General features: G+C 43.4%; 3 protein-coding genes across 6 annotated transcripts; 1 reads left to right on the top strand and 2 right to left on the bottom strand.

Moving 5' to 3' along the window:
* Positions 1-44: 44 nt before the first annotated feature.
* On the bottom strand, positions 45-2,608 carry LOC143359837 (uncharacterized). The gene is made up of 4 exons (XM_076798124.1): positions 2,404-2,608; positions 1,590-2,000; positions 816-1,018; positions 45-738 (listed from the first exon to the last, which is right to left on the bottom strand). Exons 2-4 carry the CDS (start codon positions 1,801-1,803, stop codon positions 394-396), a joined length of 762 nt encoding a protein of 253 aa, XP_076654239.1. The 5' UTR covers positions 1,804-2,000; positions 2,404-2,608; the 3' UTR covers positions 45-393.
* A 138-nt stretch (positions 2,609-2,746) lies between these two features.
* Prbp (Prenyl-binding protein) lies at positions 2,747-4,114 on the bottom strand. The gene is made up of 4 exons (XM_076798182.1): positions 3,957-4,114; positions 3,735-3,797; positions 3,397-3,654; positions 2,747-3,196 (listed from the first exon to the last, which is right to left on the bottom strand). Exons 1-4 carry the CDS (start codon positions 3,995-3,997, stop codon positions 3,115-3,117), a joined length of 444 nt encoding a protein of 147 aa, XP_076654297.1. The 5' UTR covers positions 3,998-4,114; the 3' UTR covers positions 2,747-3,114.
* A 6,041-nt stretch (positions 4,115-10,155) lies between these two features.
* LOC143359752 (RING finger protein 207) lies at positions 10,156-22,907 on the top strand. Of its 4 annotated transcripts, XM_076797967.1 has the most exons (9): positions 10,156-10,635; positions 10,821-11,060; positions 11,769-11,917; positions 12,156-12,940; positions 13,560-13,907; positions 14,916-15,201; positions 16,204-16,587; positions 20,483-20,754; positions 20,836-22,907. In XM_076797967.1, the coding sequence occupies exons 2-9, from the start codon at positions 10,846-10,848 to the stop codon at positions 21,049-21,051; spliced, it is 2,655 nt and encodes an 884-aa protein (XP_076654082.1). In that variant the 5' UTR covers positions 10,156-10,635; positions 10,821-10,845; the 3' UTR covers positions 21,052-22,907. The 4 variants fall into 4 exon arrangements, with proteins under 4 accessions (XP_076654082.1, XP_076654058.1, XP_076654074.1 ...); XM_076797943.1 differs by having other exon boundaries at positions 10,158-10,635; positions 20,483-22,907; XM_076797959.1 differs by having other exon boundaries at positions 10,158-10,635; positions 20,486-22,907.
* Positions 22,908-23,478: the final 571 nt, after the last annotated feature.

A 23,478-nucleotide genomic window follows, 5' to 3' on the forward strand; every position in this document is an offset into this window, starting at 1 on the left:
CGTGATTCGTCGAACCCGGCGGGAAGAATAAATTTATACCTATATTCTTACAAAATCTACATAACAATAGCCAAAGTACTTTTAGCGTTAATTTTCCTTTCGTTGATAAAAGTCTCTGGTCCCTCGGTCTTAAATGATAATCTCAATCAAAACTCTAGTAGTCTCTTATTACTCATTGTACAGGGTGAGGCAGCAATTATTACCATTTCAATATTAATTTCCAATTTCCGTGTGTTAAAACAATAATTGCCACTGCTTCACACTGTATTACATAGTTCAAGTGCCATCGCAAAGAATTGTTGCATCAGACATTCAAGAAACATACTTATATTATACGAATAGTTGAAATAATATTGGCGCGCTACACTACTGTATAGGCATGCATTGGTAACATTAGGAACGTGGAGTTTTCAGTTGCAACAGCTCCGGGTCCAGTAAAGGATTGTCATCTGTCTCCGACTCCAATGCCTTATTCATACTGTTAACCACAAGAGGCGACGCAGTGGCAGTATTATTGTACGGTGAAAAGCCTGCCCATTCCATGCCAAGATATATGGGCGGTGGGCTTCCCAGTGGTGGTTCCAACAACAAGTGATCCGACTGTTGTTGCTGTTGTTGTTGCTGTTGCTGTTGAACTTCTTGGCAGTCCGATGGTGGCAAGTGCGAAGGCATGTGAGTGGTCACTTTGCACTGTTTCTCTTGCTTCCGCCACTTTGCCCTTCTGTTTTGGAACCACACCTAGCGAAACAGTGAACAGTGACACGCCAATGAACTTTCATCGGTTACATCTCGCACCGATAGAAATACAATGGTACCTGCACTCTGGCTTCGGTCAGTTGTATACGTAGAGCAAGGTCCTCACGAAAGAACACGTCAGGATAGTGTGTCTTCTGAAAGGCTCTCTCCAGTTCCTCCAGTTGGAAATTAGTGAAAGTGGTGCGGTATCTGCGCTGTTTTCTCTTACCAACACCGGAGGACTGTCTGTCCTCGCTTCCCGGGCTCGGCGAGAAGTCATAGGCTGCAATCAAGCACGGCAATGCTCTTGTTAGAGGTGTGCGAGAACCCGAAAATTTCGGGACAGGTCGTCGAGAATTCTATTCAGAATCAGGATGGGCTCTCGAAAATTTTCAGGATTATTCTTGAGAATATTTCGGATTCCCGAGCATATCAGGGTACTCGAATATTCTTGGAAATTCCGAAAATCCTCGACCTGCGGGTACCCGACATTTTCGGGTTCTTGCATACCTCTAGATCTTGGCTCTCTCTCTCATTACGAAATCGACTAGAAGACGCTACCACAGAATCGTGTAGGACACGAGCCTAGAGGCCCGAGGCATGGATGAACGGATGATTCCCGAAGTGATCCGCGCGCCACGCGCCGCGGTTTAATCACATTGAATTCACACGAGGCAAAATGGTTCATAACTGTTAAACTGATTACTACTAACTCTATTTAAAACAAGGGCTGCCGATTCGCTTAATGCATTTAGCAATAATTTAATTGAGGACTGCCCCAACTTGCTGCGGGCCGACAGGTAGAGAGAGCGCCAGTTAATTAAATCAGGTCTGGGGTGGCAGGGTGCACTTACAGAATTTTGTTGGAAAGCAAACCGAGGAAGATTGCGCGCCTATCAGACCAGCCAGAGCTGTCGACTGCAGATCTCCACCGGGGTTGATCTCGTCTGGCACACCAGCAGAGGCGACGATCGCACCGGCGGATACCAACGGATCACGGGGCGCACCAACCAAAAACAATTGTCTGCCACTATCGTTGCCACCGTCGTCTTCCTCCTTCAGATCCATCGCGAGATACTTCGCCGAACGATAATCGTTTTAACTAATTATTAAACATCGGAATAGGCTGTCCGGTACGACGGACCGATGAAGGATAGGCTAATGGTAATTGAATCACTACCAGGTTGAGAAGTTCGTGTGGGTACCACAGTGGCTCCGCAACTCCCGCTATTTCTTTTCTCTTTTCCTCCTTTTTTTCCTTACACCTGTGCGATGCAGACAGGGTAGGGGATAGAGTATATTCAACATGAACTCCCTCAAGAGGGGTAGTGAAGCCTCAAAAATGTATTGCTTGTACACCAGGAATCAATAGCACGGGTGTACAGCCGGGTGAAGGTATATCCCAGCTTTTCTCGTTTGTTTTATAAAAATCGCGAAGCCACGATTGAGGGGGCTGCTGCAACGAGGAGCTCCACTTTTTAGTAATTTTGGTGGAGCATCAAAAAGCAATTGGAGATTAAGCACGGTTTCGAACGGGCTAGAAACTTATGGTCGAGCTATGCTCGTGTTAATTAACTTTTATACTGAATAATAAAGCACCTATGTCTATCTTACTGTTCTAATAAATACGATTGATGGATTTGCAACAATAAGAAGATGGATTCTCACACTCTGATTCTTCTTACAAGAGCTGTAGTCCCAGTAGCTTTCTTTCATTTTAATTAATCTTCTAGTCTTTTAGTAGCCATCGTTTAGGGAATTAGTCCTTAGTTAGGATTTGTTTTTTTTTTTTAATTCCACGCTAAAAATTTATGTTATCTTATTAAATATTTACTGTCACATATCGTATAGAGATGCACCCCGATTCTTATTTTTCAAGCGGTAGACGGAGGGTGCGATGAACTGAAGAAGCCATAAAAGAAATGTAAAATAAAAGTTCCGATGACTAAATGTGTGTTACAACATTCATTTATAAAATAGTTAACAGGGGTAGCATTTAAAATACAAGTTTTGTATGTATATGTATATATTGCTTTGTTACAGCAGTGTAGTGTATTACAATATGTACAAAAATTACTACATTCATCCATACTTAATAAATAAAAACGCAATGTGCTGTAAAGTGCACATTCAACAATATTATAATAAGTCTTTGTCAGCTCATTTAAAAGTCACAAACATGTGCCACTCGTTCTGCCAAGTGAATCTCGTGAGAAAATACATCTAGCCCGTGCATATCACAGTAGGTGCATAAAGTAATTCGTTCAATATGAACTTTGTTTAGAATCGTTGTAGTCTCTGTATTCCATCTTAATGTCGTGCATCGAAATGCATTCGTTGGACCCTTGTAGTGTTGATGCTGGGATAGAATAGAGATCATTAGATGTAGAAAAGTCGAACTTTGCTTGTGGAGACCAGCAGATCGTCGTCGAAAAATTTTGTCTCTATTACCACATTGCCGCTGGAAACAAATTAAAAAAAGAATTACTCGAATATATAATATAGTAACGAGGAGACTGTGAATTTTATGCGTTGCACTGCAAGATATTAAAATAGAAGTACAGAGATTTTAATTATTGTTTGATTCCTATTCTTGTTGACGTAAAGAAATTAGGAATTCGCATAAACATTCACAGCTTAAACATGATAAAAGTATAGTACTTTAACACGTTGGCTGGCATCATTTGACTTTCTGGTGCAGCCTGGATTAAACTCTGCCAGGTGTTCGTGCTATTTGGTATAACAAAACCAAACTCGAAGAACCATTCTTCCAAACAACGTCCTTTGAACAATACTTTCTGTTCTAACCTAAATCTTTCCATAGGTTCGGCCGAACTGAAATTAATCTCACGAGAAACTGCTCGACATTTTAAAATCTTCTTGGGAACTCTCGCTTCGTGCTCTACTTCAGGTACGGATCTTAAAAACATATATATTTCAATGTAAACAAGTAGTATCACATTATTATAAAAAACATAGACAGGTTATGTTGTACTTACAAGTCTTCGTTGCCTTGCCATAATATTTTCCCACTGTCTGCATCTCGTAAATTCATCCAATTTCTGTAAATTACTTAGTCAAGGAAACACAAAATAAATTAATTAATTAAAATATTACAAAATGCGTTACTGCGTTTATTTTCCTCTTCTTCTAACCTAAAGAAGCATGCATACAATGACAAATTATTCAAGATTAAACTTCAATATAATAGAGAAGGATACACTTGGAAACCCTTTAATATGTCTTCGCCCCGTGAAGGCATAGTTAATTTCAAATTGCGTTAATTACTCGTTTTTATTACGCGGGCAAAAACGTATAGAATCGACCAGACGACTATCGATTCCCAACAAAGTTAATTTGCATACAGAAAATGAGGCCGATTCGGGTGTAACCGGAGAAACTCGGGTGTTTTCGATGTAGCGTGTTAATTAATCAAAATAATTGCTAGATGTTTATCATATAGTAGTACGCGCATAAAGCGGAAATTCATGTTGGTAATTATACACTCTATGAATTGTAAATTAATAAAATATAACAAATAAGCTAGTACTTCTTTATTATACAGTTTTATGCGAAATGTTTTTGGTACATTAGATCTACTCCTATACTGTCCTATACACCTCGTCTGAGAGGACATTAGAGTGCTCACTTCCCACTTTTGTCACATTATCTTTTTAGCATGGAACAGACCCCACATCACCTTTTAGCCTGGATCAGATCCCACATCACCTTTTAGCATGGAACAGAACCTACATCATTTTTAGCAGGAAACAGAACCCACTTCTGTTATTATGAGTTGGCAATACATTTATAATAATAAATATACGCTGAACACATTGTACATTAATTTAACAATTTTGCCCACTGATCCTAAATTACAAGATTGATTACAGTTTAAGCAATCGTATATAGTAGCAATTAGCAAGTTACTTAAAAAATTATCAGCGCCACAGTGGCGCCATCTACAGTGACGAGTTTATGTACTAAATTTCCCTATCCTTCCCATGAGTAAGACAAGGACGGAGATAGGGTGCGACAAAGACAGTAAAAGTCTCGTTCATGCCATCTCCTTTTTCGCGGCGCTTCGAATCTCCTGGTAAGTATTAGGCAAACATGACAAAGAAGGAGGTATCCGACAAGGACATGCATACAGTTTCACGGCAGAGAGAGGACAGACATAAATACTCTCACTCGCCGATCAAATCGATGGAAAAATGGTTAGCAACTCGTTTATTATCAATCTTTTACTAATATTTGCAATTGGAGAATATAGAATGTATCTCTAGCTGCTTTCACATATGCGTTTCGATTGAGTTTTATTCCTATCAAATAGTTATTAACAGTCTTTGGAACTCCTGCACCGTATACACATACAACAATTAAATACTGTCTCCATTAATCATTAATTTATTAAACTAGATGAAAGTATTGGCCATCATGCAGCGCATCTCTGAACAATCACTACACTCTCTGCATTACCAAACATTTCAATCATCGGCAGAAAATGTTACAAAACACATTTTATAAAGTACGTTCTATAATTCCTCGTAGACGCCTCGCGCATACAGTTCCTTAATGAAAATTTTCATTGGGTATTTCGCTCCACATTATTATTCTTACTTTCATTCTTCGTGTCCTCTGACATAATTTCACAAATTCTATACAATTAAAGGAGCCTGCGTATCAATGGGATCGTCTTTTATACACCGCAGCTGTACAAAATTTTCAAGCGACAGTTACACCGAGTAATTAAATGGCAGCTACACGGACACGCAGACTGATCTTGAATGGGACGCGAATACCATGAACCACGTATCATTAACGACCACGTCTACCGCGAGAATACGGAGCAGAGACGCAATGGAAGAAAAGAGCCGCAGACGCCGCCGGTTAACTAACTTTCAAAGAATGGAACGCTATTCCGTGGGGAACTGCCTGGGAATGTAATAACTTCGCTGGTGACTTTGTACAGGCAGTTTCAAAATCCCCAAATGAGATACAATACCGATCCCATAGGAACAACATTACTCTTACTAAATTCATACTTTCACAATCTGATCACCGAACGCAGAAATTAAACAATATACTCGTGGAAGTCTCCAGTCATTTTTAAATTAGTTTCTCAAGATTAGACATATCTACAAACCACTTTTTACTTGTTATAATGTTAAATAAGTCTCTTTGCAACAAATTCCTACAAATTAATAAAGAACAAGCCACATATAGAGACTCCCTAAGTCTCATTAAGGGTCTCCTTAATGTCAATTAAGCAATTCAATTGTAACTACCTTATTATGTACAACAATTATTCAAAAGCATCATAGTTGATTCCTGGTAGACAAAGCGTCAATACATTTCGTACCCTTCGTATTTTTCAACTTGACAGTCGTAGCTTTCATTTAAAAATGGCTCTCCGACCTAATCTTGGCTTCTTAAAGAGCTGGTTAACGAAACGTTTTCTAATTTGGACCTTCAATTTTGGTGCAACCTGTTCACCGGTAAAGTTCACGTTCCGCCGATAATCGTCGCCGCTACATTAAACGAATATTAATAAACCCGAACACGGTGAAATTTCATCGGTCGATCGGATCACACGAACAGAGACCCCGCATATTGGGTATCGGTGAATCAAAAGCGCGTGGAACACTCTCGACCAGTTACAATGACGCGTGTGTACACGCGCACGCCAGCTCGCGATCAGCAAGCACACACGAGCGCGACGCACGTAGGCCAGAGAATTATCCCTGTAACTGCGTCAGAGTTACTTTTAATTAATCGAAAGCTACCGGCGTATATTAATTCTCGCGAATCCGTGACGACGGAAAAATTACATAGCGTTTCGCAGGAGCCGCCCCTTGAAAACTGCAGCCCGGAGAACGCCCTCCGCGGGAAATTGCGGCTGTTCCGGGAGAATCGACGCATTCCTTGCACCCCGCTGCAGTTATTACTGCTACGCCGGTTATGAGCTTCGGGCCGCCTTGATTATTACAATTTTGCAGTTTTCGAGCAGCTCGCTAGACACACGAAATTAACGCAACTATTTACTAATTTCGAAAAATCTTGTGGCCCGTAGCATTTTAGCCAACATTCTCCAACGAACGACTTTTTAAAAATATGCATAAAAGTAAAGGTATGCATAAAGGCGAGCAAAAACTTTTACTATTGACTTCTTTAAACAAATACCCGGTTCTATGCGCACAAAGGATTTACTCAACTGCACTACCTAGTATTAATAGAAAATTAGAATTTGCTCTCCCTCGTACTAAAGCACTTACTTTCACGCATACCAGTCTTGAACACTTGAAATAATTCAATTCGCTTATTCTGTTAAAAAGGACCTTGTTCGAGGAAGTGCAGCGCACGCGATTTTAAGTAATTCAGAGCTGGACATTTGCATCGCGGCCGAAGGTGCATTCGAAGCAAAAAATCTCGCAGTACAATGACTGTTGCGCCATTCAGCAAGGGTTGGTCTGGAACCCGTGACCCGTGGCGCATCACAAAAGGACGACGGCGAAGATGAGGCTCGAGACTGGATCATACGAGGCATTACAGAAACGTAGACGCAGTAATTTCCCTGATGCCTTCTACAGGGATGGATTTTTTGGACCGATTCCGGTGCAGCCCGAAGAAAGATGCACATTGCGGTTACCGGAGAGGGGAGGAAGGGTCGCGGAATTAGCATTCACTGACCCGTTCGGGGGTCAGCTATCCACTCTTCGGTCGTCGGATATTTCCCTGGCACCGTAGCCCGTGTTTTTCTCCCTTCGAACGCGTGGAATATCGAGCTTAGGGGGTTTCGAACTAATTCAATGGCCTTGGATACTCTCAGCTGGCGCTCATGAGGGATTATTAACGAACTAACTACCCGCCGGTGCATTCAAGGCGCCCAACAAAGGAGCGTACACATTGCTATCATAATCAGTGTACTGTGGATTTCGAGCATTCGCGATAAAGTGCAAGAATTTGGCTGAACATTCATAGTGTACTGCAACACGATTAGAATGAAACAAAAAATGTAAATATAAATATGTTGAGTCGTTCCATGATCTAGACGTTAATGCGACTTAAAGCTCCAATAAAAATAAAAGAAAAAGATTTATGTATTCGGTGTACAAATTACTTCGTAGCCATTTCCTCGTGAATTTACTCATTATTCACACACAATTAAAATACACTCTAGACTCCGAAACAATCTCCATCACTGTCCATGCATTTAATCCATCTACATGTAATTTCTAGGCTGCGGATTTTATGCATTTACGGCAGAAATGCGTAAGTGAAATACAGAAGACATTAGAAGAATTTGAGAATATCGTTGCTTTCAATTAAAGCTATTAAACAAAGTAATGCATGTTTATAAGATTTCTATTAGTCATAGAAATGATTCTATTAATCGAAGATCCGCCGTCTAGTAATTACTACAATGGTTGAAAGGTGCGAATTGAGAATAAAGTTGCAATTCATTCAATACTAGAGCCACGAATTAATTTGTGCGCCTAATACAATGCGCGCCCAGACAAAAATGTGCGAGACTATTCGGGTGTATCCCCCCTTAACGTCGCGCGACAATCGGAAGTTTTTGCCCGTCCGCGGCGCCCGTATCCGAGAGTGGATTCTCATTATCCTTGAGGAGACGCTCAACCGCGAAACGGTTAATTAATCAGGGCGGTTCGATGTGGCTCCGGGTATATGCAGGTGCAGATCCAGGTCCAGGTCCGAGGGTGCGAATCGGTCGATTCCTGGCTGCAGATTGGCGGTCCAAAGTGCACGTTTCCGACGCGTCCTTCTCCCGTAGGATCTTTTAAACGATCGATAGGGGGCTGGCGGGGTGGTGTGGTGCTCCGGTTCGCTCGCAGGCCGGCCATTGTCGCAGACAAATAAATCCTGGAATCCGAGCGGAACGATTAGATGAAGGTCCGTCCAGTCGTTCTCGCGGAATCCGCGGCCGATAGAGAAACACGGAGAACGAGAAAAATGGAGGGGGTTGAAAGGAGGGAAGGCTGGGAAGAGGGTGGGGGGTGGAAAAAGGGGATGATCGTCTGGCGAACGGAGACAGGAGACGCGGGGAAAGATTGCCGGGAAGGAGTTAGTGTGCTCATGCAGTCGCCAGCCCGCTTTTGTAGGTTACAAGGGCGCACGCTCCCCGCGTCGGGGAAGGGTGAAGGGCGGAAGGACAAATTTAGTATTACGTCCCGTTAATATCGTGTGGCGACGAGTGGATGAAAACTGCGGAACGAAAAGCCGTCCGGATACAAAGGGGATATGCATAATCCCACTTCCCTTCTCTCTTTCTTTCATTTTTTTTTGTTACCGTCCCTCTATCCTCGAAACTCGTCCCTTCTCTCTCTCTCTCTCTCTCTCTCTCTGTCTCTCTCTCTCTTTTTTTACTGTTTTCCACCGCTTTATATACGCGAGCCCACGCTCTCTCCCTTGCAGAGTCGAACACGCTCGTCTCTCGGCACCAGCAGCTCGCACATGTACACGTCGGCAGGTCGAATGTATATATATCGGGCATATAGATCCCTGCAGGAGTGCAGAAAACGGGGTGACGGAGGTGCCGAGGGGCGGCGACGCCGGGGGTTGCCACTCTCACGCACATAGATCCTAGCCCGTGGCACCAACACCCCTACAACCCGCTGGTAGCGATGGCTTCGAACATGCTGGCTCGACTGAAACACAAGAATCAGTTAGACCTTTTTACAAAAAATAGTAGGACGGGGTGGTATCCTACAATAGGGGAGAATGGGGCTGAAGTGCAGTGGTTCCACCCGCCACTTCGGGTGGTTCGGCCGAATTCGGACGTTTCATCCCATGTAGAATATTGTACACTAATCGTGTATCCATTTGACTGTATCGCGTATTTGAAAGTTTAACAATTTATTAAACACAAAAAACATTTAGTAACGTATAAGAGGAATTGGTTTGAATTATAACACAGTCTTTTTAGAGCTACCTATGTATACACGCTTTTAGAGCAACCTATGGTGGCTCTAAGAGGAGAAGGGAACGTTTCGTGTCTCTTGGACCTTGCAGACAGTGAAACTCGAAGAAGAACGTTTCAGTCTTGTATAGTCGTCCCAAAGTTATAAGTGGACTGAGGATTTTATGCATTTATGGCAAAAACGAGTAGGTGAAAGACAAAACAGAAGAAAGATCAAATCAATTTAATATTATTGTTCAATTATTTCCAACCTATTCCTATTTTTATGTAACTCCCTTTTCTTGTGAATGACTCGGACAATTTTTATTTTGCATAAAGCTGTCCAGTTATCAATTTCAAAGACTGAAGTAGATACATCTTTTACCAATTTTCTAGTTTCTCTAGAGGTGTCGCGTAAATTACAGTGACCATGTGTAATCAGATATCATTGTATGCAATTACATTCGGCCATTGAGAAATTATCTAACGCAGACCCTTTGGAGGACCCGATAGAGGTCTGAAGAGATTTCACAAGAGAATGGTTGCGGTGTTAGCGGGCATTACACGGCGAGACGTAATCATCGTACAATGGTGGATTAATACAGTGATTTGTTCGTCGGTCGCCGGGGGGATGAAGTTGCCATAGCCATCGCTGCCGGGCGAGCACGTAAGCGTACAACCACCCTCTCGCGCTTACGTCAGAGTAGGGTCTGTGTGTATGGAGTGACAAGGTCTCTGTGTGTGCACGACCAGCACACACAGGCCCATAGCCGCGTGCAGCAGCACGGTACAGCAGCCCGTCCCCTTTTCTCTGTGTACGTACCACCCCAGCGTGGAAGTGGGCGAGATTGGTGGCGCCTCAGTGACGTCAGAGCCGATCGTCAGGCGCAAACGGGGTTGCCCACCAAACTACGTTAGAATGACGAGCCGATAAACTATCCATCAGGGTTTTCTGCGGCGGGCGGGCCAACGGTCTTAGGGTAAACACGGATACCTACACGTAATTTTGTTCTTTACGTTCGCGAAAACCACCCCCGTGTACTTGTGTATCTGCGACGGGGGTGGCTCGGCGGCGTTAAGGGTGTAACTGGATCCGGTGAAATGTGAAACGTCCAAGGAGTGTCCAGGAGAGGGTCGGGTGGTCTGAGTGCTCTCTGGTTTCCAGGTGGCCGCCGTTGGTTTGGCCGACGATGGCGAGCTCGGGGTCGGCCGTCGACGGGGTCGGTGTCGGAGTCGGCGAAAGCGACGGTACGACAGGTATACCCGGTGGCGGACCCAGGAACCCTCTGATCTGCACCGTCTGCCACGATTATTACAACGACCCCTGTCTGCTGTCATGCTTTCACACGTTCTGTGCTCGCTGCATCCGTAGCATCGATGGAAAAGTCACCTGTTCTATCTGCAGGTAGATCACGTCTGTTATTGCATGGCATCCTCAGGGTGGGCGACGATCCCTGGTCTGGTATGCACGTCACACTGTCTTCTACTACTTTGTACATCTCCTCTGAATCAATGCGTACACACTGCGAAGCATATTACATTAAATTGTTAGTACACTGTCGTACGCAGTTGTATCAGTTTGCGAAATACTCTTGCGAACCTTACGCTGTCTCAGATCTTTTGTTCCATCTGCACACTGCGAAGCACATTACCTTGTTAGCACATTGTCGTACGCAGTTGTATCAATTTGGAAATACTCTTGCGAACCGCACACTGTCTGAGGTCTTTTGTTCCACTGGCTGTTCGCTTCGTGTTCTCTGGTCAATCTGGTACTCGAAGGGCCTCCGCATATTTTTCAACACAGAATCTGGAATTTTATATTTACATTAGTATGATTGTTCTAATTCTGTGAGAAACTTTGATTATCGCTTCATTGCAAGCACCTGTTCCAAGACATTCTCGCATTTATCGTGACACATGCATGTTGTGGATTACTATGTGCTACGAAACTACTGCGGCTCATGCTGTAGTAACTTTTCGAAACCTCCTTTTTCTTTCGTGTACACAGTATCTACAAATTTCTGCTGTCCACATGAAAGTACCTGTGATCAGTACCAGTAATCTGATGTTTCGCTTTGGCTTGCTAAAATATAGAAAATGTTACTGTGCACAGGCAACAAACGCAACTGAGCGATGGAGCACAACTACCACCGTCCGATCAGCTGATACGTCAGCTAGTCGAGTTGGCCAACTCGAAGAACCCGCCATGTGCCAACTGCGATAAGCGAGACAAGTCTACCATGTTTTTTTGTACAACATGTGGTTTGTAACAGAAATTCGTACCCGATAACTGGACTGCAGATCTTTACGCATTTATAGTATGTGCACATTCTTAAAATACAAGAAAACATTTATGACATATCTACTCCACGTTTACCTCTTTCTCATTCTGGTATTGGTAAAATAAGTCATGAAATTTAGAATTTGTATAAAGACCCGCAGTCTACGTATAACATTCTACGAACACTGTGTCATAATACAACTGCGCAATCTTCTCCAGGACAAGCCCTCTGCACACACTGTAGAGAGCATACGCACCGTGCAAAAATGTTCTCCTCGCACGAGGTGGTGCACATGAGCAAGTGCACCAAGGACACCCAGCGTCGTTGCTCAACCCATGGGGAACAGTACATAATGTTCTGCCAGACCGCAAAGTGCATGCTCTGCGCCACCTGTTTCCGTGACACACCAGCCGAAGCCAGGATACACTGCGTGGACATTGAGAACGCTTACCAGCAAGCATCGAAGAAGATGGAGAGAACGGTGAAGTCGATCAGGGAGCTGCAAGCTGGAGTGGAGGACGGAGTGAAGGCTTTGATGTTGCAGCTGAAGGAACTGCAGCACAATCTGGACTCCGAGAAGAAGGCGTTGAACTCGTTCTGCCAGGGCATGCAGGAAGTTATAAACAAGACCCATGGGAGCGTGTTGACAGAGCTCCAGAGACAGTTCGAGACAAAAGACAGAATGGTTCAGACTCAGCTATTGTCGCTAGGTAGCGCTCTTCCTGTATTGCGGATGCACCTGATGTTGTGCACCGCGTTCACAAGCAGCGCGACGAAATATCAATTTCTCGAGCTGGCCCATCCCATGCTGGAACGATTGAACCGCGTCGCTCAGCTCGGTCACCCATCCAGGCCGCCATTAATGACCGCCTACCCGAAGACCAACTACAGAAACGAGTTCGCCAGGGTGTTGCAGCCGTTCGTAGGCCAGACACAGACCCCGAAAGAGTCGTTGTACGATCAGACTCACGGGATGATCCAGCCGGAGCCGCCGGTGATTCAGGTAGCTAACCACATTCGGCCTGGCCAGCTCTCTCGACTTACAAACTCTCTCCATCTTTACGTTCATATTACAAGTTTCTTTTTCACTGCATTTCTCGTGCACACTTCTGTGTAAGTATTTTCGTTGACAGGATTTTACTCTCGATATAATATGATGTGGCTTGTACTTGGTATATGGTGGTAGTCCGTAGCCAGATTAGAACTGTTGTGCTGGGTGTTCTCTGCTGGAAGGAGGGACCTAACTCGGAGCTGGATTTGGTAGCGGTGACATTGTCAAAAAAAAAAAAAAAAAATACCAGAGTATCGGTACTCGAAGACGATTCCTTCGCTAATTAACTCCTTTCGTAGCTAACAAGTTCTACTTTTGTGATCTGAAGACTCTAGAGACCTGTACCGATCGTTGGTGCTAATTATTGCTAAATCCACTCTGGAAATACTGCCACAGAACATCCAGCACGTTCTCGTAGCGCAAACTGGCGGTACGCCAGACAGACAACTTTCGTTTCCCGCTAGTGTTCTTAGCAGGATGTGTTCTTAGTCAGACGATTTACTCAGACCCGTATCGATGATACACGATCGGATCAACGATTAGAGATCATGCGACGCGTTTTATTTCGAAGCAGAGCAGCAAGGCTCCGCAGAGGATCCCAACGAAAGGCGGAATGGATGGTGAACCATTCACCAACCACTGTAGGTCGTTCGACACTCGGCTCAAGGAATTCAACCAGCAGTTGCTGATGGTGAAGGAGCGTTTAGGGGAGCTTCATCACGACGTGTCTCTGTTGAGAAGGGCCAACACTCCACCCCTGGGCCTGCGCTACGAGCATGTGGTCAAGGACTGTCGGCTGCTGGAAAGACAGTTGGAGCATAATCAGTTGGAATTAGAAAGGCTGAGGAACGTGTTCGACGGCTTGTGGGACGAACAATTGTGTAGGATTCATATGGAGAAGGAGATTTTCCACTCTCAGGTACTGTTTGGTTGTTGCACAATGGTAGATTTCAAACGCAAATCTTATAACACGTTTTGATCAAGAAATGCTATTGCAGTCTACACGTTCATTATATGAAACTTTGAGGTACGAAGCTATATAATCCTTAACACCCTATCTTCAATTCTAATTTGGATGTCCAATTTTACTTTTAAATAAACTTTATTTTAACGTTCATCAATGTGACATATTCATATGCGTGGAAAAATAACTTATTGGCGATAGCATTATCTGATTTTTGGTCAAAATGTGGTGATTAATTAACGTACTATTTGTTGTTGGTAAAAAGGACTACAAAATGGATATAAGAATCTTTTATATAAAACACCAATCGAGAAAATGAAATTCATAACTATAATACAATGCATAACTATAATATTAGATGTACAAATTAATTAATAGCATCTCGAGAAAGAGAAATACTTGCAGTGTTACTAACTGTATTAGTTCATTATGAATTATGCTTTGGACCTGGGTAAGCTGTACAGGGTGGAGCATTTAAATTAGGTCACCTGAATATCTAGTTTGTTATTGATGGTAGGAAAGAGATTGCATCGGATGAAACTTGATTTTAAAATTTCGAAAATGCAAAAAAAGAGAAATCGATTTTTTGAAAATGAAAAACCAGAATACCCAAAACTATCCTAATGTCCTAATTGTAGGACTCTCAAGGAAATCCTACGATTTGGTGTTGCTAATTCGTTTATAGGTGTAAAGACGATGTAAAGGTCAATCTTGGTTTTCCTTTTTAAATAGAACGCAATGACCCAAATTACAGAGGTCGTTCAAGGTCGTTCAAGCTGAACTACAACGATACCGTGACCCGTTTTAAAAGTGTTCTACTCTGCATATCTAATGGTATTCGTTGATCATGAATTGTAGATTAGGTCCAATCTAGGCACTGGTCTAAATTCAGCTAGTTTCCCCTATTCGAAGAAGAACCCTCTCGTACCTTCCACCTGATCGATTATGTCGATGCTGTTTTAGATGAACGACATACTGTCCCTGAGGAACCAGGTGAAGCAATTGCAGAACTTAGCCCAGCAGCTGGAGCCATTCATAAAGTCCTACACGACGGGGGTCACAGCCGGTGAAGTGAGCATGGCGGTCTCAGACGCGGCATGCAATCAGGATCTAAAGGCGCTGCTGGATCAGCTGTATCGAATGCAGATGCAGGAACCGCCGCAGCAGCCTCAGACCCAAGCGCCGGTGAAGGACATCCGTCAGCCGCGGTCCACTGTCACCAGTGCCGACAATGCTCTCTATATGAAAGGTATAAAAAACAATCATCAGATGGAACTTTCAATTTTTAGCGGCAGCTCTACACGAATGTGATCGGTAGACTGCGGATTTTATGCGTTTACGACAAAAATGGATAGGTATTAATTAAAATAGCGAGAAGATTAACCTTCAGAAGACTCTGCTGGCCACCGCAGTGGCTAGGAACCAAACATGGGAATTTTGCGCAATATGTTAGCTGTATGTACACAGTATAAATAAATATACAGGGTGAGTCTTCCCTCGCCATATACAGGGTGAGTCACCTAACGTTTGCACCTCAAATATCTTTGTTGTTCCTAAGATACGTAAAATATGGTAAGGACAAAGTTGAATGTTACAATGGGGCTGACACGATGCCATAAAAAATTTTGTTTTTATGTCATTTTTTAGAGATATCAAGGTCACCTTGACTTTTTTAAATGGAACCACCCTTTTTTAAACACCTACAATGATAGTCCCTTCATCATTGTTCAACTTTGTCCTTACCATATTTTACGTATCTTTAGAAACAACAAAGATATTTGAGGTGCAAACGTTAGATGACACCCTGTATGTATAAATTTTTCATAAAGCAAATTCATGTTTTCAATGGAAGAGTGCCGGTCCTCTGAAGGTTAAGAAAAGTTAGGAACACCAATGTACATACTACAACTTACTGAAATGATCAAAGAAAGAAAGCACTATCAGTCTATTCGTACAGAACGTTAATCCCTTGCTCTATAATATCGAGTTTATCAAAAGCTACTGAACAATTCTTTGTTGTCGACGGTTAATCATTGCGGAGAATCTTGGTGGTGCAATCAACATACATATATTCTTCTTCTTCTAGGGAGTTCTAAGCGACAAAGAAGTCGTAGTCATTGCAGAAGTAAAGAAAATCGTTTTAGCGCAAAGGGTTAATCGTCCCCGTGCTCTGTTGTTTCTCGACAGCACTATAGTTAAACGCACAAGCGGGCTGCTGTCGGTGGGTGCTAAGTCTGACCGCTTTTTGCAGAAACGAAGGAGATGCCGCCGCGTTGTTGCCCACCTACCGGTATCGGAGCTATGCTGGACTCCAGCGGAAACATCATGGTCTACGAGACCACAAAGTCTTCCGAGTCGAAGCGGGGAGTCCTCAGCCAGCTGATTGAGAAGGCTAGGAGTAAAGAGGACCGGAAGAAGTCGCCGGGAAGGGAGGACGGCCGCGATCGAAGCCAGAGCCGACGATCGAGGAAATCGCCGGACGGTTCGAAACCGAAAACACCGCCTGGCCATTCGACGAGCAAGGTGCGCTCCCTGTGCCGTTCCCTGAAGGGCGGCAGCGGCGACAATTCCGCGGAAGGGCTCGACCAACCGGATAGATACGCGGACTCCCAGCATCCACAGTCACACACGACTGGTAAGAACAAATCCGTGAAGATCGCTTGCACGACTAACTAAGCGCGATGGTAGTGGGCCTGGATCGAATTAGGACACGGTGATCACGGATTTGACGATGATCCGACGGAAACTGATGAGACGACTCTCTCTATCTCTTCCCCCCCCCCTTCCCCCGCCTCCCTATACATATATCTCTCTTTTTGAAAACACACACACACAACCACCGCCACAGGACTATGTAGATAGCAATTATAAATTCAATGGAAATAAAACCCTGATGAACGCACACGAGAATTATTATACTTCGTTCGTGCCCAATTCAGGACCACGTGCAAAGTGTTTGTTTGGCTCTCTCTCTCTCTTTCTCTCTTTCTATCTCTCTGTTGTTCAGCGACACTGTCCAACGTGTAGGGGAAAGTTGATACAATGCAATTATCTGGACACCGTGTATACAGGGTGAGTCTCGACGACTTCAAATGACTTCGTGAGTTATTTGTCGTACGAACGTTAAAATACAGTGCTGTAGTCTGTTTGTTGTTGCTTTGCGTTTTTATCGAGATACGAGGCTGACCTTCAGTTTTTTCTCGAATAAAACATCAAATTCTGCGTGGGAAGGTATTCTACCAAATAGGGCTTACAATGAATAATTAATCGGATATTCTTAATAATCTTCTATTGCGAAATATCTCGTATGCTCAGTCAAGTCGTGTTCATAATTTCGTTTCAACACTAGAACCACCGAGCCCTAAACGAGACTGATATTCCTTTGTGATAATAGCAGTTTATAAGTCTTGTTGTACGTACTTGTCTTAGCGTACTGTTTACAGCGTAATCGATTCGAACAAAAATTGTAGAAGTTAAAAACTGAAAAAACGTATCAACTCTCCCCTAGTCTCTGCTACCGCCGCCGGTGAACATGTCAGACGAAGAGCTAATCTGTTCTTCTCCGTTACCGCCGTTTCACAAGAAATGCGTTTTTACCGTCACACTTGAGAGAGCAGAACTCGCAAGAACTTGCACAGTTGGAACGCGGAGAATTTTCTCGAGTTCGACCTAACAGTTACGTTTCTTACAAATCTAGGACGACGTGGAAACTATTTCGTTGGACAGTGTAATTCCGTCGGATGAGAATCGACGACGCTTTTTTTCCCGGGAGTACAAAGAAGAAAAAAAAAAGAAAAAGCTGCGATTGTCCCCGATCGTTTCGCGGAGTTGACAAACAGGCTGATCGAACCACTCGGGGGCTCGTGTAACAAATTTAACGAGCCGCTGGAATAATGCCTCGTGCGTATAATGAGACGGTTACCTTTGTTCGACGGGCCCCCGGCCGTTCGAGTGTCCACCTGATCGAACGCCATTAGAATCGCAATTAAAACAACGCGTGCGGGCGCGGGACGGGATTCAATTAAAACCAGCGCTCGATTGTCTCCGCGGCTCGGCGCCATTCAATGGCATAAAACGATCAGACAAACACCTTTGCGCGGCGGAGTAAATTAGAAACGGTGCTCGTGGTCCGATTGGATTGTCTGCCGAACGTGATTCTGTGTACTCTACGGCCGCGTCGGAACAATTAATTGTCCCCGGGAGATCAAAATGTGCGAGGCGCGCGGGCTATCGGAAATCGAACGTGTTAGGGTAACTTCGCTTCGGTACGACAGAGCTCCGGCATCGAAACCAGGAAAAATATTTCTTTATGCCGTTAGACGGCTCTCTCCCCCTAACTCTCTCGGATATTAACACGTTGAACGCCACGTCAGCCATATGTGGCTGACGGAATTATTTGTGCAGGTTTTAAAATGAATTTTTACGTTGATATATTCGTTGTACTAAACTTAATTAGGATCTGTAACATGCAAGAAAGTTGGAGGATTACTCGGTATCGTACATTTAATTTTTTCCAATTTTTATTTCATTAAATATTTGATTTTATGGAATTTTTCGGGTTTCTAGTTTGGCGTTCAAAGTGTTAATCTTATTCTCGGAGTTTAAGGAGCACTTATCGCATGTTTGCTCGCCCGTACACTTTGGCCGCGTTCCACCATGTTTTGCCAACAATTTTCACACAGGTTTCTCGCACGGTGTCATTGAAATTGACGCGGGACTGTTATACAGTGTGTACGACCACAGGTGGGAGAAAATTTAGGGGGTGGTTCTCCCTGACAATGTAAGACGATTTCGGCTTCGTCTTTTAGTTATTAACAGTTAAAAATCCGCCGGAAATGCGGCAACTCGATCAACAGTGGTGTACGTTGTGTACGTCATAGAGGCGCACGACAATCACGTGACAAATACATGCTGACCTTGGTTCTCATTTGGGGCCCCAGCGAGGTGAAAATGTTTTAAGGATTCTCAAATTGAGCGTTGGACGACATTGAGCCTGCCCACTTGTTAACACTAGATTTACGGATTACTAAATTGAGTATTTTAAATTACTTTATAAACATAAGAAGAATGTGTCTATCCAAGTTTTTAGCCATCTTTTAAATAACACATACCTAAAGAAATAAATTTGTTGAGTAACTCCACGTAGATGGATCTTCACAATCTCAATAATCGTAAATTAAAAATATTAGGGCCCGTCATTTTGACGGGTCCCGTGAACCTAGTGTTGGAATCCAAAAGGGAATTTCTAATATCCGCCCTATGGAATTATCAGGCTTATAAATCAGGCTTATAAATCATGCGTATGTCCATCGTGTCTATAAATATTGAATGTAATCCTCGCTCGTGCAAGTATTCACAAAAATGCACATACTTGTTTACGTGACTGTCGCGCGGCTCTCTGACGTACGCAACGTACACACCTCTGTTGGTATGGTTGCCGCATTTCAGGGGGATTTCTAGTTGTTGATGACTGACAAATGAAGCCGAAATTGAAATTCTTTTCCTCTTCATTTTCGTTTCATATTGTCATGAAGAACCACCCTATCAATTTTCTCCCGCCTGTAGTCGAACACCCTGTATAGTTACGTTCAGAGCCGGATATACAGCGGGACAGCAAATCCAATTTGAATAAACGAAGAACTTCAGCAAATATTACTTCAGCAAATATTACTTCAGCAAATGGGAGGCGGATATCCCATTATTTTTTCTGAACTACAGGGTGTTTCGTTTATCACGGGTTTCTTAACGTTTCTGTTACTTTTGTCGATACAAGAAGCTGTTCCGTTCGCAGCGACGAATTTTTGTTGTCTCTCAATGTCTGCCGATTCAGAAGTGGACTTTACCATCGGTTTCTGTACAGGGTGTAACAAAATTTAGTGTCATGGTTTTGGCAGATGGTTGTACACCTTCGGATCGGTGGAGATTTGTTAAAAGAAATTGCCGCAAAATTGACTTCGACCTTTACATTCAAGGTCAAATTTTGTATGCTTGTATCGCATTCTACTCGCCATGAGGACCAAACTTGTCAAAGGAACCGTAGGTCGCAACTAAACCGTTCTCTTAAAAAATGATGTTGCATTTCTTATAGCATTTGCAGCTTCTTTCTTTCATTCTGTAGTTAGGAAAATAGGAGTATCATGATTATGATAATTTCGTACGCCACGAGATAGCTTACTGATGGTACCCGCTGTATGATAGTACGCTATTTACTTATATATTGGCGCTGGATGTAAAAAATTTACAAATAAAGGAGCTGCAAAAATTATAAGAAATGCAACATCATTTTTTAAGAGAACGGTTGAGATGCGACCCATGGTTTCTTTCACAAAGTTGATCCTTATGACCAGTAGAACACAAAAAAATGTTTGTTTCTTTGACCTTGATTTTCAAGGTCAAGGTCAATTTTGCGGGGAGTTTATTATGTCAATTTCCACCAAATCGTAGGTGTAGAATCACGCTATGGTGGCCGTGACATATAATTTTTTGACACTCTACATTCTGTGCGCACGCTGAAGGGCTGGTTGTTCCAGCAGGCGAAGAAGGGGAGTACCAGCGGATCTCGGAGGCCTCGAGCATGGGCGAGGCGAAGAAACGTGTCCAGGCGCAGGTGCACGCGGTCCCGGACGACCAACCGATCCCGTCCGCGAAGGGCACGAAAGTGTACCCGGCTAGTGACTCGGAGGACGTGTTCTACGCGGACGACAAAACGTCGACGGAGGTGAGGAGGCGTCGTCGCGCGAGTTGCGACAGCCTGAGCACCACCGGATCCGGCAGCAGACGTTCGAGCATCGCCGATGGGACGGTAGGTCAATCCGCGCAGGAACCAAGGAAAACATTGGTACTTTTGATCGGGCCTACATCGAAGTCGTCGTCTCTGGTGCAGAAGCAGCGCTCCTGGGAAACGTTCCCCCGGCTCAAGAACAAACGGAGCAGCGAGGGCGCAACCGCATCCCTCGGCCAGCTCAAGAAATCGGACAGCTTCGAGGGACACGAGGAGGACGTGCGCAACTTGGTGGCGGCGGTACAGGAGACAAGGTCGCATGAGTACCATCACTACATGCATCATCGCCGCCATCACCGGAAGAGCAAGACGAATTGAAGCGCCGAGCCGACACGGGGATAGTCAGGGTGCGGGTTCGGGGAGCTTTCCGAGGTGTCCAGACCAGATAGTCGGACGGCCGCCGATTGGTTGTCTGTCTCGGCTGGTGGTCCTCTTCTCTGAACTCCTTGATGGTACCATTGTCGACGGTCGCCTGATCGTAAACGATTATTGGGTTACCTTTCGATTACCGACGATCATTCGGCCGACAACGTTTTTAGAATCTTTTAAAAATCCGCTGTCTACTTATAAGTCAAAAAACAATGTGAAATATTAGGGGGACCCGAAAGTAATGTCGTTTTTGCGCAAGTCAATGTTTGACTGATAATAACAGGTAACTTCGTACACCTACGTTGTTCAGTACATGGCAGGTTCGGGAGACTAGGTAGTACTGTTTTGTACAAAAATATTGTCTTTTTAGAGGTTATGTTCGAAATGACTGATTCGAATCCAGAAAAGTTGCACATTCGGCATTGTATGCTATACAAATTTTTAAAGGGCGGCAATGTCGCAATAGCTACAGGAAACATTTGTGATGTTTATCCGGAAGTATTGGCTGTACGTAAATGCCAACAGAAAGGCCTGTGGCACTCGATAATGACATTTTGCCTCGACAGACGATTGAAGAACTCTCGAAGAAGCTTAATTCGCCATGGTTAGCCATTCAAGAGCATTTATATATCACAGATTAAAAATAAAATGTCAATTAAAAACTTATTCTACTTTAATCTTACGAAAAATACGACATTACTTTCGGGTCCCCCTAATGATTGTCCATGAAATGACTGTCGGCGATTTGAACGTGTCGGTAAACAAATATTGTCTGCGGAACTCGGAGTCGGTGGAAACATTGTTGGCCAAATGATTGTCGGTGACTTAAGGGTAACCCAGGATTATTAGATTGTTGCATACGTAATTTCCGATCTTAGAACGCAATTGTTCTGAAACATTTTAAGCAAGAAATAGTATTATAGCCTGCAGATTTATTAATTTACTTTTCAACATTTTACCTACCGGAAACCTACTAACACGTTCGCTACCAGCATTTGTTTCGTCGCTCGTCTTCGTCGTCGAAATGTTTTCTGCAATGCTCCTCCTGTAGGAAATATTGAAACAATTTAGCAGATTTTTAGCAATATTTTTTTTATGAAAAAAAGTGATGCTTAACGTTACTATTACAAATCGGACATTTCGTACGCAACAATCTAATAGTTTGCTTTGAACTAGTCTGGCCCAGAAAATTAACAGACTCGAGTGTTTTCTTTTTAGAATTGTTGACAAAAAGTGCATTGATGCTTACAACTAGACTTTATTAGGGTACTTACAAGGACAACAGCTTCTAAACGACTACTGTGTCTCGCAATTGATGCAGACAATTTTCATTTTGCATAAAACCCCCGCAGTCTACTATAACTTACCTCAACGCTACCGTGAAGGGTTGATGAGCTTCTTTAGGGTCATCCCATTTAGGGTTCATGTCTGAGAATTTTGTTGTCATGAGGAGTAACTCAGTTTGTTCTCATTGCCAACAAAATTAAAACGAAGGCCCAGAAAACATGTTTAAAATCGTTAATAAAAATGGATCGAAGCTTGCACTTACCACAAGGAGAGCTAGTATGAATGTCCAACAATCTTTTTTGAGAACGTCCAGTCTAGGGAATGGTTCAATTGAAGTCTGCGTATCTTCATACCAAAGAGAAGCAGCTCAGTTAGTTTTCACTGTGGAAAAAATTAGATTAAGGTTCAGAGAATGTCTTGGAAGTCCTCAAGTACATAAAATGAGATCCGAGTGTCTCCCTTTAGAATTGTTAATAAACATGGATTGAATCTTCTGCTTACCGCGAGAAGAGCTAACACGGATGCTCGGTAAGCTTTTTTGACAATGTCCAGTCCAGATGATGAATGGCTTGAATTGAGACCAATTGTTGCCTGTGTTCTGGACTCGAAGGTGACACTGGAAGCTTCTTCAGTGTTTCGCGGAATCACTCGCCCATGGTACCATCATCGACGTTGTCAGAACAGAGGAGTATGTTCACTTCCGTTTGTACAGAGCTAAGTTTCGCTTTAAGTTAGTCTCTTAATGATCTCTGTCAGTGGCCAGAACAGCGAACCTAAAACACAGTATTTACGTTAGACGTTAGACCGATGATGCTGTCGGGCAACGACGACTTATGCAACACACGACGACTCGGTCGCGTGTTCGGCTATCTGGGAGGGGAATCGAAAACCCTCCAAACACCTAGCGTACATTCGGGGAAAGTATAATCGAAGGACTATACCTTTCGATCATTAGTACATTGTTAATTAGTAGAGGAATATTGTTACGCGGAAGGGTTCCACGAGATTCTTTTCGACCATTTTGAGCGTTTTATTAGAGATATACGGACACGATCAAAGGGCATTTCGCGTGACGTGTATAAATATATA

Source organism: Halictus rubicundus, chromosome 1, assembly GCF_050948215.1.
Source record: "Halictus rubicundus isolate RS-2024b chromosome 1, iyHalRubi1_principal, whole genome shotgun sequence".
NCBI lineage: Eukaryota > Metazoa > Arthropoda > Insecta > Hymenoptera > Halictidae > Halictus > Halictus rubicundus.